This window comes from Diceros bicornis, chromosome 5, assembly GCF_020826845.1.
Source record: "Diceros bicornis minor isolate mBicDic1 chromosome 5, mDicBic1.mat.cur, whole genome shotgun sequence".
NCBI classification, from domain to species: Eukaryota; Metazoa; Chordata; class Mammalia; order Perissodactyla; family Rhinocerotidae; genus Diceros; species Diceros bicornis.
The window spans coordinates 14144517-14160137 of NC_080744.1; the positions used below are offsets into that span (position 1 = coordinate 14144517).

Here is a 15621-nt window from a genome sequence, read left to right on the forward strand (position 1 = left end):
GTATTTGTCTTTCTCTGTCTGGTTTATTTCACTTAACATAATACCCTCCAGGTCCATCCATGTTGTTGCAAATGGGATGATTTTGTCTTTTTTTATGGCTGAGTAGTAGTCCAGTGTGTGTGTGTATATATATATATATATATACATACACACACACAAACACATCTTCTTTATCCAACCATCTGTCGATGGACATCTTCTTTATCCAATCATCTGTTGATGGACACTTGGGTTGCTTCCACTTCTTGGCTATAGTGAATAATGCTGCAATGAACATGGGCGGGGCATATGCCTCTTTGGATTGTTGATTTCAAGTTCTTTGGATAAATACCCAGAAGTGGCATAGCTGGATCATAAGGTATTTCTTTTTTTTTTTTTTATAATTTTTATTTATTTATTTATTTTTCCCCAAAGCCCCAGTAGATAGTTGTATGTCATAGTTGCACATCCTTCTAGTTGCTGTATGTGGGACACGGCCTCAGCATGGCTGGAGAAGCGGTGCGTCAGTGCGCGCCCGGGATCCGAACCCGGGCCGCCAGCAGCGGAGCGCGCGCACTTAACCGCTAAGCCATGGGGCCGGCCAAAAAATATTCCTCAAAAAATATTTTTAATTTTTTGAGGAATCTCCATACTGTTTTCCATAGAGGCTGCACCAGTTTGTGTTCCCACCAGCAGTGAATGAGAGTTCCCTTTTCTCCACATCCTCTCCAACATTTGTTTTATGCTAACATACTTTTTTGAGGTACACTGTTGTAAATGCATCAATTTTAATTGTTTAGTGTGATGAATTCTGACTAATGTATACATACCCCTATGTTAGCATCAGCCAGAACTTTCCATTATCCCCAGCAAGTTCTCTTGTGCCCCTTTCCTCAGGCAACTACTATTCTGATTTTTATCACCACAGATTGGTTTTGCCTGTTCTTGAATATTAAATCATAAAGTATGTACAAGTAAGGAAAGAACTATCATGAAGTGTTGCAGACAAGCATATTTTCAGCTAAAATCAAGGCCCGGTGAGGTGTAAGCTGTTTAGCAAGGGGGTAAAACAGAGAGGGAACTATTAAAACTTAATCACTTTGTTAAACTAAGTCAAACTTGATTAAATGAAAAAATCTGTATACTTTAGAAAGCCCTCATACCAAGTGATGGAATTAATAGTGTTCACAAAATGTTGAACCAATTTGGAAAAGCCATTATAGAATGAAGAAGAAACGATCATAGTCTAAAGAGAAAGAATTGCCCCCTTTCCTCCAACCCAAATCATTGGGTGAAAAGTAAAAGTTGACAATAAGCCTTTGATATCTTGGCCGGTTTATCACAGAGGACCATAACTGATTCAGTGTGGGTAGGAGATAATATGCAGAGGATGAGATGATATCAGAAATGGGAGAAGGAGGTTAGAAACAACCCAGGGGCCAGGGCCAGATGGATTGGTTCTGCTATTGGTAGACCTGGAAGGTGAGGTCAGGAGTAGCAAAATGGATATCAGAAGTACCTGTCGCCCAACTAAGGGGAATGGCTGGCCCAACAGGAGAAATGTAGGCTTTCCTCTGCACTGAGTTCCCCAACTCTGGATAAGCCTCCAAAAACAAATGTTAGGGGGAAAAATGCAACTGGTTATGAAAAGATATTATATCATATTTAATTAAAAAATCAATTTGTTGACATACAAACCAACTGGACCAAACAGGACAAACTGGATCAAACAGGATGAAGCAATGCTCTAAACAAGCATAGACTTAAGAGCTCTGATGTCAACCAGGAAGGCACCCAAACACCAATTTAGCTTGGGGGTAAGAGTCTTTATGCCTTTCGGTGAAGGCAAAGCCATTTGGTTGGTACTTCATAGGAATACCTTTCCACCAGGTCTTCATCATATGGTATGTGCCACGAATCTCCAGTTGTTTGCACCACTGTATCATGGCTGAGAATATGCTGTTGAATTAAAAAGGAACCAAACACTGAGAACAACACTAAACGGTTACCTGGCCATTTCCCTTTCTTTTTCGACAATGTCTCATTTTGCTTCAGAGGAGTATTCTCTATCTTACTTAACAATGGATTTTTTTCAAAGAGCAGCTAGCTCTACAAAGATAAACCCTAGTATTAGGAGTTCCTGTTTTGAGGGGTTTCATTTTTCAGGTTAAAGATTCTCTACAAGAGCATCACATTTATAGGATACAGTATTTCTTTTGTTGCCTTTATTGGTTTTTATGTGAGAGAGAAAAGTAAAGAAACAGTATAATGAACTCCTGTGTACCCGTTGCTTCAATCATTATCAACTCATGGCTAATCTTATTTCATCCATACCCCACCCACTTCCTCTCCCCAGCCCTCCCATCGCCAAGATTATTCTGAAGCAAATCTCAGATATTATATCATTTCTTCTGTAATATTCAGTATGTATCTCTAAAAGATAAGGACCTATTTTGTAAATACAAGATCAATACCATTATTACACTTAAGAATTAATAATTGCTTAACACTATCAATTTTCTACTGTTTACATTTCTCCACTTATTAATTGGGTGTACATATCTTTTACAGTTTATTTGTTTGAATAGGAATTGAAATAAGGTTATTATTACATTGTGACTAATTGAATTACTTCTTAACTCTCTTTTAATCTAGAGCTTCCCTTTCCATCTCTATTTTTCTTACAATTTTCTTGTTGTTGAGGAACCCAGGTCAGTTGCCCTGTATCATTTCCCACAGTCTTGATTTTACTGACAGCATCTCTGTAGTATCATTTGATACCATATTTCCTATAAACTTATTGTTTTGTATATTTTTTGACCATTGGACCATATCTACCATTGGCTAGTGTATTTTTCTGTAATAACTTGCCTTTGGAGTTTCTCCCCTTGCTTTCATACAAGAGGCATCCTTGTATTTATAGGTGTCTAAACTAGAGTCAAAGGAGACTGTGCCATAGAAGTGGAATAAACAGGAAAATGGAGTAACTTAGCAGAAGTAGAAGTATGACAAACCATCAGGGATAAGGAATTTTTAGCTACTGCAAATAAATAGGAAAATAAAAAACACGTATGAAGAGTTGTAATTGATGACATAATTGAAGTCACAATTGATGACATCCTAGGTGTTTTCAATGTGTCAATTAATGTGGGGTTGGCCTATGAAAACTTTTCCTCTGGCAGACTTCCTGTTTCCAGGAACTGGCTAATTCCAAACACCAAACTAAAACTGAGAAAAACAAACATTTAGAACCTTCAATTAGTTGCAACATTCTTTGACTATGCCATATTCTTACTATATACTTGACTCTGTTGACATTATGTAGAGAACAGGTAACATACCTGAAAGGTTATTTTTGATCCTGGAAGCCAATTAATAATTGCCAGCTGGTGTCCCTGCTGCCACTTAAAGAACAGGCGTTGGGTCTTGGCATCCGGTAGACAGGCCTTGTGATCCCGCATCAGGTCTTTTGTGATAAACTTGCAGTGGTTCCCCGAGTGCAGTGCGGCATACAGAAGGAACGGATCATCCTCTGAGCTGAGCCAGGCAGAAGAAAGGACCCGATCAAGCACACGCCCAGGAGGCAGAGGATAGCATTCGTCACCATGCTTTTCACTTCCAGTCTACTTTCCTCAGAGGTGCTCTACATTCTTAACCGACATGATCTCAGTGATTCTTATGAACCACCTGCAAGCCCTTAGCTGGTGGGCAACACTATCTAGAACACAGATGGAAAGCTAAGGGGAAGGAAATGCTAATGCTAACTCTTAACGGCTTAACTAGGCTCTCCCACTAGAATGAAAAATTCTAAAAATAATTCTCTCTTCACACTCTAAAGTTGGTTTTGTGTTCCCAGGGCATTTTTCCTATTTGCCTCTTATACCAGATAGCACACATTGTCTCCCTTTTCCTCACTCAAATTCAAGACACACTCATAATACTAATAGGGCAAGACGACACTTTTCTTGCAAGCCACCAGAAATAACGGGCTGCTCTCAAAGTCGAAACTGGTATCTCAAAGCAGCTCCTGGAAGTCACACTGATGAGCACCTGAAGGCATCTCCTGCTTTGAGAAGAGCCAGTGACTCAGAGTCTCCAATAGACCCTCAACATCAGCACTTACCACTTGAGTACATGTTCTGTAAAAGTGGCAGTAGCTCCCCTGGCTCAGGAGATTCAGACTGCAACATGTGATAGGCCTTAGGCCTTGATCCAAGTGACCCAAAGTAGGACCATTTAAAGTTTACCTTATACTGGAGTATTTCAAGTGAAATGATAAAATGACTGGAATCTACCTTAAAAGTCTCCAGGAAAAAGAGAGAGAAAGAAAAAAAGAAAAAATGTGGGGGGTTATATGGAACAAGATTAGCAAAACGATGGTAATTGTTGTCACTGGATGACAGTTACATGGGGATTCACTATACTATTCTATCTAATGTATGTTTGAAGTGGCTTCTTTGGCACGTTAGTGGAAAACAGAGTTAACGTTAAATTTAAATATTCAAATCCAAAGCCAGAGAAGGTCACTGAATCAATCTTTACAACTAGGTTTGGAACGTCAGTGGATGCAATAAATACAGGCCCCAAACCAAGCATGAGATCAATTTCCAACAGGCTTCTTGGTTATAACACTTTGCATTTATCCAATTCTCCTACCTAAGAAAAATAACAATGATGATGACAGCAACTAACATATAAGCTTTCCATGTACTTGGTGCTGTGCCAAGAGTTTTACATGTATTATTTACAGGTATTATTTCATTTAATCTTCACAACAACCCCATGAAGATTATGCATGAAGAAAAGAAGATGCAGAGAAGGGAAACGCCTTCCTAGATAGAAAGTGGCTGGGCCATGATCTCAACCTGGGTAGACTAATTCCCAAGCTTGCGCTCCTAATGTCTACCGCACGTTGTCTAAGGTGATTGCGTGAAGAGCATTATTATTGTCTTCTACTCTTGGACACATGGAAGCACCCCCTCCCGTGAATAAATAAATGGACTTAGCTAAACAAAAAAGGGATTTGGTCTGGGATCTGAATGAGGGGTTAGCCTTCTGCTTCATGCATCGAGAGCCATTTTACCTTTTTAAGAATAAATGACTTGGGGGCCGGCCCCATGGCTTAGCGGTTAAGTGCGCGCGCTCCGCTACTGGCGGCCCGGGTTCGGATCCCAGGCATGCACTGACGCACTGCTTGTCCGGCCATGCTGAGGCCGCGTCCCACATACAGCAACTAGAAGGATGTGCAACTATGACATACAACTATCTACTGGAGCTCTGGGGAGAAAAGGGGAAAAAAAAAAAAGGAGGAGGATTGCCAATAGATGTTGGCTCAGGGCCAGTCTTCCTCAGCAAAAAGAGGAGGATTGGCATGGATGTTAGCTCAGTGTTGATCTTCCTCACAAAAAAAAAAAAAAAAAGAATAAATGACTTGGGGAATACTGACAAATCTTCAAGTTATCACATTCAGCCTAATGAAACCTAGACTTGGGGCTGAGGCATACACACTATCCACGCAAAGTGGGAAATAAACTTTTGTCAGCATAAATAGCATGAAGGGCCGGCCCCGTGGCTTAGTGGTTAAGTGCGCGCGCTCCGCTGCTGGCGGCCCGGGGTTCGGATCCCGGGCACGCACCGACGCACCGCTTCTCCGGCCACGCTGAGGCCGCGTCCCACATACAGCAACTAGAAGGGTGTGCAGCTATGACGTACAACTATCTACTGGGGCTTTGGGGGGGGGGGGAATAGCATGAAAAACGAAATGCCTGTTTATATGTGCTGCTGCGGGTCTGTGCTCCTCCTGATTAGCTGCTTTCGTCTTACTTTACAGACACTGTACATTTGTCACTGATCATGTTTTCCATGTTCCTTTGGCTCCCTGGGAAGCTGTAGTTCATAGCACCATTCCATTTATATTTAGAATAAAATCCAGGCCCGTTGCTTGCCCACCAGAGCCTATGAGGGCCTCAGTAATGTGGTTCCTGCCTTTCCTCTGCCTCAGAAGCTACTACTTTCCTTCTTGCTGCTACAGCCCACCTACACTGGCCTGCTTGCTTTCCTCAAACACGCCAAGCTCATTTCTGCCTCAGGGCTTTTTGAACACTTGCTACTTGCTGTTCCCCCTACCTGGTATGTTCTTCTCACCACCTCTCCCCCTTTCTCAAATGCCTCACTCCTTCCCTTCAGATCTGCCCCCTCCCAAAGGCCCTTCCTGACCACTCCACCCACTACCCTCTGACCCACCCCTGCCTAATCCCTTTCTGTCTACTCACTCAGCTTTGCTGTCTTCAGAGCACTGATCACTGCCTGGAATTACACTACCTGTGCGTTTGTTTACCTGTTTATTTTCAGTCCCGAGAGGGCAGGGACTTGCTTTTGTTTACTGCTGTCTCTCCAAGAACACAGAAGGTGCTCATATCTGTAAAGTATTTGTTAAATCATCTATTCAGGACCTTATGACATGCATTCCGTATACTAATCTCACTTCTGACTTCGTCTTCCCCCTCATTTCTCCTTGAACCTCATCTATTTAAGTTTATCCTGCTGTAGAAACTGTATTTTTGTAAACTGCCTCAAGTCTTTTTATTTTTTTTAATGAGGCTGAGTATCTATACATACATACACATGCACTTTAAAAATGGTGAAAATAAACCAGACAAAGACAAACACCATATGATTTTACTCATATGTGGAAGGTAAAGAAACACATGGATAAGGAGAACAGATTAGTGGTTACCAGAGGGGAAGGGGGCAGGGAGGGCAAAAGGGGTAAAGGGGCACACATGTATGGTGATGGATAAAAACTAGACTATTGGTGGTGAGCATGATGTAGTCTATACAGAAACTGATATATAATAATGTACACCTGCAATTACACAATGTTATAAACCAATATGACCTCAATAAAATAATTAAATTAAAAAAATGGTAAAAATAGGTACTAACAAGCAGATGACTGGAGCCTAGTGTAATTTACCTATTACCTTCAGTACTCACATGTTGTCAGCAAAGAAACAGCTGGCTTGCTTTTGCAGCTTTTCCATCTCATCCCTTCTCCACCGGGAACCCTGCCTTAGCATGTGCTTCCGGCCCAGGACCAGTAGTCGCAGATTCTGCTTGGCTAATTGAGAGACCACACCCAAGAGCTAAAAAACACAAAGCCAGCCCCCAAGAGGGTCAAGGGAAGAACCTCAGGTCAGTGGAGTGATTCTTGCAGCTGGTAATCTCAATGGTGAAACACTCTTTTTCTGGTAAGAGGTGAGAAAACATTCCTTAAAATAATTTTCCATCTTTGTAAGCCTGAGGAAAATGCTTCCTTATTTCAAATTAATGCGTGACACCTGCCCACTGGTCAGGATACTCTGGATCCAGAAGGGTTTTCTAAGCATAGACTAGATGAGTTGTTTTTAAACTGTGTTCCCCAGAGCCCACTGGGATAGACACAGGGAGGCTAAGGAGTATGGGGTTTGGTTCTATACACTCCCAATCTGGTTTCAACCAAAACAGCTCAGCTTTTATATATTTATATACTGGTATTCTGCATAAGTTTTCATTTGAATAAAGCATTCTACTTCTTTTTTTAAAAAAGTTTGTAAATCGCTGGACTAGAGAGTGACTTTTTGGCCAACTTTTCCATGTCATGATTCTGCTGATACTGCTACCCTTCATTGAACTTTTTCCTCCCTAAGGTCTGTCACTATCCATCCTGTAGCCTATTTCGTCAGTGAATTTACTCCCATTCTCTCCACTTCCCACATGTCTTGTGTGCACAGGAACTCCTCTCAAAAGTCTAGACTTGGATTTTTAGTAAATCTAGTACTTTGGTGAGCTTGCCTACATTCAATCTTTCATAAGGAAAAGTCCATATTACTTTCATGTACAACCTATTAAACTAAGCTATAAATGGATACATTAAGTAAAAAAAAGCTAATTAAAATTTATGTTATATAATAGTGTATCAGAAATATAAAAGTTCTTTAATTTATAAGAATTGCTGGGACTACAAAAATCACAAGTTGAAAGTCATTCAAGAGATCCTTAATTTTCTTGGGTCTTGGTTGGAAAAGGCACTGATTTTAGTCTAGCTTGCCCTTACTCATGATTTCTTCCCATGTAGATTTTCAGGATATTATTTAAAATTCTTTAATCAATAAAATTTCATTCATTTGGTTAGTTGTCAAATATTGCTTTAGCACCTGTTATGTCTAATATACATGTAGACTCTCTGACAATCTAATAATGAATTAGCAAGGGCTGAATTTTTTAATTACTGTTTAATGCTTTGGATTTATATATATATTTTTTTTATCCATTCCACTCCATTACTAATCTTCTTATTTTAGGAAACAGTTGTTGGTTTTATTATCCTTAATTATTAGTTCTAGAATTAAGACACAGAATGGACACAACTTGCCTACTGAATGTGAGCTAATACTCAAGCAGAGAAGTATACCAAGAACAGCGTGAGGATTCTAAACCCAAAGCTTTACAACCAGGAAAATATAATTCTTTCCTTCAAAGCTAGAAATAATGGCTTCTGTGTTTATTCAACAGTTATTTCTCAGGCCTCTCCATGTATAAGGCACATGGTATGTATCACAGCCCACAAAATTTTAAAACACATCGTCCCTGCCTTTAGTGAGGGAGTGCCTAATAATTTTCTTACCCAACTATCAAGCCTATGAAAACATGTACGCTGGCTCTACATATACTGGATGGTTAATAAACATTTTCTGATTAGCTGAAGAATATGTCCACATCTATTTTTATCCATCATAAAAGTAGCTATTATGGAAAACTTGAAAAATACAGACAAGAAGAAAGATGAAAGAAGAAACCACTCATACCTCACTACCCGAAGATTGTTAACATGTATTTACATCTTTTTAGTCTATGCATGTTTATATAATCTCATAAGCTATTATTTTAAAAGTTAGGCTAGTAATCAAAGCAAACATCTACACTAAGACAGTTTGGTTCATGGATTAAAACACCTCAAAAGACATTGAGAGTGCATCTCCTTCAGAATGCATTTATAACAACATTCCTTTGTTAAAATTATGCTGAGATTACAGATTATTTTCAATGAGCCCAGATACAAAATGGCAACTGGATTCATTAAGAGGAATGACAATTACTTTTTTAAATTTCCAATGAATTCCCACAAAGCTACTGTAAAGATACAAAAAAAAATTTCAAACAAAAACAATTTTTGATACTGATTACTTAAGTTTCCATGCAACTGAGAAGACACGGCTTAAAGAAAAACACAATTGGGTCTTCATATCTATATCCTGGTTTAGATAAATGGCCTTGAGTTTACTAATTTAAGTTAAAGATAGTGGCCCAAGGAAGGGCAGAAAAGGCTTAGCTTGAACTACTCTGGGGCACCATCTTGTGGCTGAGAAGTCTCTACTAGCAGCAGCTCTCTGAAAATGGTGCAAACAAAGGAGAATAAAGGAAAGACACAGGAGAGACTGATGAGTGTACAGAATAAAGGCACTGGCCTGAAACTCTGTGACGGTCTAGCTATGAGCGCGCTTCCTCTGGGGTAAATTCCAAGGCTAGATCCAGTGGGCTGGGTCAGAATCATAGGTATAGTCAAAATAGTAAAGAAAAAGAAAATTCACCTTAATTCTATGTTAGATCAAAAATAAAAACTGGGAGGAATTTCCACTTCTGGGAAGATGGGGTAGATGTACTTTTCCCTATCTCTCCCACTAAGTACAACAAAACCCCCCAGACAGGATATATAAACCAAACATAAGAAGACCTTGAAAGGTAGAAAGAAAAAGCCAGCCTGGCTAGGGCCCTTGGGACATGAGGAATGACAAATTGGTGAGTTCTTTCAATTTTCTTTTTGCCTCATATATCCTAGACTTGGAACTGAAGAAGCCAGCAACCTGGAAATGCCAATGGACGTAGACAAAAAAAGACCAACAAAGGCCTATTCTCTCTAGCCAAAGGAACAGGAAAGAGGCTGTCTAGCAAGACAGAAAACTTGTTAAAATGATGATTCCAGCAGACTGTGATGTTATATATATATGTAATACCTAGAGCACCATTAAAAATGCTATACAAAGAGATACACTCAAAGATACTATAGATTAAAAAATAAAACAAAACAAAAAAACCACTATAGATACATAAAAATGAAATTCTAAAAAAGGTTCAAGTAGCCCACAAGAAAGCAGGGAAAATAAAACAGAGGAAAAAAAAAAACAGAGATGGCAGAAAATAAAAAATAAAATGGTAGGCATAAGCCCTAACATATCAGTAATAACACAAAATATAAAGGATTTTAATACATTAATTAAGATACAGAGGTTGGCAGAGTGGATTAAAAAACATGACCCAACTACTATATGCTACTTAAAAGCAACTCACTTCAAATATAACAATATAAGCTGGTGGAAAGTAAAAGGATGGAAAAAATTATATCATGCAAACATTCATCAAAGGAAAGCTGGAGTGGCTACATTAATATTAAACGAAATAGATTTCAGAGCAACGAAAATTACCAGAGACACAGAGGGACATTATATAATGATAAAAGGGTCACTCCACCAAGAAGACACAGCTATCCTAGATGTGTGTGCACCAAACAATAGTTTCAAAATACGTGAAGCAAAAACTGATAGAACTGAAAGGATTTCGAAATAGATAAATCCACAATTATAACTGAAGACTTCAACACTCCTCTATCAATAACTGAGAGAAAAACTAGACAGAAAATTAGCAAGTATATAGAAGAACTCAACAGCACCATCCATGTTCATGGACTCGAAGACTCAAAATAGTCGAGGTGTCAGTTCTCCCCAAATTAACATAAGCATTTAATGCAATTCCTATCAAAATCCCAGCAAGATTTTTTTGTGGATACAGACAAGATTATTCCAAAACTATATGGAAAGGCAAAAGAATAAGAATAGCTAAAACAATTTTGAAAAAGAAGAATACAGTGGGAAAAATCAGTCTACCTCATTTTAAGCCTTATTATACAGATACAGTAATCTACATTCTATGATACTGGTGGGGGGATAGACATATAGGTCAACAGAACAGATGATCCAGAAATAAACCCACACAAATATGCCAAGGAAAGATAGCCTTTTCAATAAATGTTGCTGGAGCAATTGAACATCCATAAGTAAAAAATGAAACTCTACCTAAATCTCACACCTTATAGAAAAAATTAAATCAAAATGGATCGTGGACTTAAATGTAAAATGTAAACTATAAAGTTTTAGGAAAAAAAAAAACTAGGAGAAAAATCTTCATGACACAGAGCTAGGCAGAGTTCTTAGACTTGACACCTAAAATAAAGTCCATAAAAGGAAAAATTGATAAAATGGATTTCATTAAATTTAAAAATGTTTGCCTGTGAAAGGCCCTGTTAAAAGGATGAAAAGACAAGTTACAGACTGGGAGAAAATATTTTCAAACCACATATTCAACAAAGAACTAGTATCTAGAACATATAAAGAACCCTCAAAACTCAACAGTTAAAAAAAGCGAACAACCCAAATGGAACATGAGCAAAGATCTTTCACTGTCGAAGATATACAAATGATAACCGAAGAAGACATACAGATGATAAATAAGCACATGAAAAGATGTCCAACATTATTAGCCATCAGGGAAAAGCAAATTATAACCCAATGAGGTATCACTACACACCTATCAGTCTCACTAAAATAAAAAATAGTGATAATATCAAATGCTGATGAGGATGTGGGGAAACTAAATCACTCATATGTTGCTAGTGGGATTTAAAATGGTACAGCCACTCTGGAAAACAGTTTGGCAGTTTCTTATGAAATGAAACATGCAGCTACCGCACCATTGAGTTACTGCACTTCTGGGCATTTATCAGAGAGAAATGAAGACTTATGTTCACATAAAAACTTGTACACAAATGTTTACCTACTTAGGTTTATTCATAATAGCTAAAAACTACAAACAATCCAGATGTCCTTCAATATGTGAACAGTTAAACAATTGGTACATCCAGACCATAGAATATTAATCAACAATAAAAAGGAACAAACTATTGATATTGCAACAACTTAGATTATCTCCACAGAACTGTACTGAGTGAAAAGAGCCAAACACCAAAGGTTATATATATCAAAGGTATGATTCCTGTCATATAACATTCCTGAAATGAGAAAATTATAAAGACTGAGAACAGATTAGTGGTGGCCAGGGGTTAAGGAAGCATGGGGCCAGGAGGGAAGTGTGTGTGGCTATAAGAAGGCAACATGAGGGATTCATGTGACAGAAATGCTCTCTATCTTGACTATATCAATATCAATATCAATATCCTAGTTGTGATATTATAATATTGTTTGGCAAGATGTTATTATTGGGGGAAATTAGGTGAACGATACATGGGATCTCTCTATTATTCTTACCTCTGCATATGAATCTATAAATATCTCAAAATAAAAAGTAAACAAACAGAAGAGCCAAAAAAAAAAAAAAAAAAAAAACCACCCCCAAACCAGAAAACCTCAAACCAAAACCAAACTGGGCCTTCACAGGAAGGATAAAGGGGTGTGTGACAAATATCCAATGTGTACAGAATGGTCAATATCCCATAAAAGACAATCTTCCCCTTGAGACTATAAACACGGATTAGGTTTAAATGAGAGAGTGGGGAAGAGTATCCTTGAGCTCAGGGCAGTCCTGACCAGAGAAGACGAGATCCACTCTGGGCTGTCCTCAACCTGGAGAACTCAGAGATGGTGGGGACAATTCTGGATTTGCCTAAAGGGTATGGAATCTGGGCCACATAGCGGAGCAAAATAATCAGTACAACTCATTCTAGAGAATATCTAAAATTCCAAGTTGATTCCAGAACTCCGGGCGCCCAGTACCTCAAGGTTAACCTGGGATCAGATCTCACTCCCCCTCCCCTGTCCTCCCACATTGCTCCTTAAGATGTCTAAAGGATAATTCTCCAAAACCCAGAAGAGTAAGAACAAATTTCAGCGTAGTATTTGGTGCAAACATTTTCTGGTTTGGCTTCCATTCTAATTTGGTTTATCTCCTGTAGGAACAGATAAGAGTTTTTTTTTTTTTTCACTCCTAAGTGACACACTTACTTTTGGCATAAAATTGCTAAAGGTAGTTCCTGAGCTTAGGGTAAAAATACATTTGGCAGGGCTAAATGTATTTTTGTTAGAAATAACTGCGTAGGGATGCTCAGGAAGCAGAAACGCTGCCTGGGAGGTGGACGAGGCCAAGGAGAGCAAGAGCTTTTCTGAGTAATCCTAAACAGCAGTGTAACTTCCTTTCTCTATTCTTAACTTTTTACCTCCCCCTCTGCAGTCTCTGGCACTTCCTGGGTTGTGTGGACTGTAGATCTTCAACAACTCTAAAGCCTTTGGGATCTGATGTCTACAGATATTAGAAGTTCTGTGCCAGTTATTCAGCAAGATAGCTATAATCAATATACTTCATATATAAGAATACTTATTATAGAATACCTTCAGGGAAGAAAGTTTTGGAAAAAACCCAAAGTCATCAACAGATGAATACATAAATAAAATGTGGTATATACATACGATGGAATATTATTCAGCCTTAAAAAGGAATAAAATTCTCATACATGCTACAACATGGATGAACCTTTATTAAAGACATTATGTTAAGTGAAATGAGCCAGACACAAAAGGACAAATATTGTATGATTCCATTTACACAAGGTACCTAGAGTAGTCAAATTCATAGAGATAGAAAACAGAATGGCGGTTGCCAAGGGCCTGGGGAGATGGGAATGAGAAGTTATTGTTTAATGGGTACAGAGTTTCAGTTTGTAAAGATGAGAAAAGAAATCGGGATCTAAAAAAGCTCCATACATTGCAACTGCTTGACTGTAGTTAAAGAAACATGGCTGTTTGTCTTATGGAATTTCCCACATTTAGATTTTGCTAACAGCATCCCTATAGTATCATGTAACATATTTTCCAGTCCTCTATGTTTCCTATAAATTGGTAGGTGGATCTAGAGACTTGATCGGATTCAAGGGTTTTTTTGATCTGTATGTACGATGCGTGTGTGTGTGCTCGTGTTTGCGTGTGTATATTTAAAATTGCAGCCCTGATAAAGTAAAAAGGCCAGTTCATTCATCAAACATTAATGAGAACCTTCTCTGTCAGTTGCTAGGCAGGGGGTACAGGGGATACAGATATAAAGACACATTTATCCCTAACCTCCAGGAGTTTGCAGTCAAATGACTGTAATATAATGTAATAAGTGCCAAGAGGGAGCACAAAGGATGGGCACTTATATCAGACTGGTGGGAAGGGTGGTCAGGGAAGTCTCCACAGAGGAAATGACAGCTGAGCTGAGTCTGCAGATGAATTATCCAGGCAAAGAATGGGAGTTTCCAAGGACAAGGAGCAGCATGTTGAAGGTGAGGGCTCTCTATTAGCATGCTGAGTTCAAGGAACTGCAAATTGTCAACTATGGCTCAAGCATACGTGTGGGAGGATGAGATGGGAGTGCCAGAAATAAGGCTGGAAATGAATGTAGGGGTCAGATCACATGGGCCTGGTAAGCCGTGATAAGGAGTCTTTTACCCCCTGAAAGCAATGGGGGAAAAACAAAGGATTTAAAACAGGAGCGTGACATGACTACCAATTTAGACAGGTCAAAATTGTGGGTTGCAAGAAGACGGGCCTGGAATAAGGAGAGCAAGCAGGGGGCTTCTGCAGTAATTCAGGTAAGAGAGAATCAGAACTGAGGCATTGGCAGTAAAGATGGAGAGGAGAGAGAGCCCTCTGAGAGCAAAGCAGAACTTACCAGACTTAGTCATTGATTGGAAATATGGAGCGGGATAAATCAAGGAAGATTTGGACAACTGGATAGCGGATGGTAGCAAGACAGGGTCTATCAGAGGAGGAGCTCATGACACCCCTAGGTGGGAGATGTCCAGCGGGCAGCCAGTTATGAGACTTGACCATTTAGGAGAGGGCTTTGGGCTGGAGATAAAGATGTGGAGTCATCAGGGAACACAGGGCGGCAGCAGCCGTCAGCGAGTAGATGAGGTAGAACAGCTTAGGATACAGACTTAGAAGGGAAGAAAGCCAAGGATGGAACCTCAGGAACACTATTATTTAAAGGGTAGAGTGATGAGACAAGACTTTAACGGAAGCTGAGGAATGGCCAGAGAGAGAGAAGAAAAACCAAGAGACAGTGGCCCCTCAGAAAGACTACAAGGCACATTTCAAGAAGGAAGGAGAGGCTGTCAGTGCCACAGACACACCAAAATGTGGCCTGCAACCCGGAGGAGTCATTTGGAGGATGCCCTGGGGGACAGGAGTGAGATTTCAGTCAGTTCCCTAAACTCTAAATAAGGCTGCAGTTTGCTTTGTCCAGAGAGACTGTCTTACAAGCGTGGCTCTATTTTGCTTATGAAAAATAACAATCAATTACGCTTATTTCAGATACTGAGTGGTGTGGCCTCTTCCAAACCTCCAACCTCCCAGAAGCTTCACTGTAAAGAGAAGAGGTTTTTGGTTTTGTTTTTTTTAAAGAGGGAAGACATTTGAGAATATTTATATTCTGATCAGAAAAAGCCAGTAGCAAGGCAGAGGCTGAAGATACAGGCATGGAGGGGATAAGTGGTGGCAC

The 15621-nt window shown here is 39.3% G+C and overlaps 1 protein-coding gene across 2 annotated transcripts in view; it reads right to left on the bottom strand.

Annotated features, from left to right (window-relative positions):
- Window positions 1-1629: 1629 nt before the first annotated feature.
- The window catches only part of PRORP (protein only RNase P catalytic subunit), a 128182-nt gene continuing 114190 nt past the window's right edge, over window positions 1630-15621 (bottom strand). For both annotated transcript variants that reach the window (XM_058540722.1, XM_058540723.1), the window contains exons 6-8: window positions 6976-7124; window positions 3321-3516; window positions 1630-1938 (exon numbers count right to left, since the gene is read on the bottom strand). In XM_058540722.1, coding sequence (XP_058396705.1) covers window positions 1807-1938; window positions 3321-3516; window positions 6976-7124 — 477 coding nt within the window. In that variant the 3' untranslated portion in view covers window positions 1630-1806. The remainder of the gene's footprint in view (window positions 1939-3320; window positions 3517-6975; window positions 7125-15621) is intronic.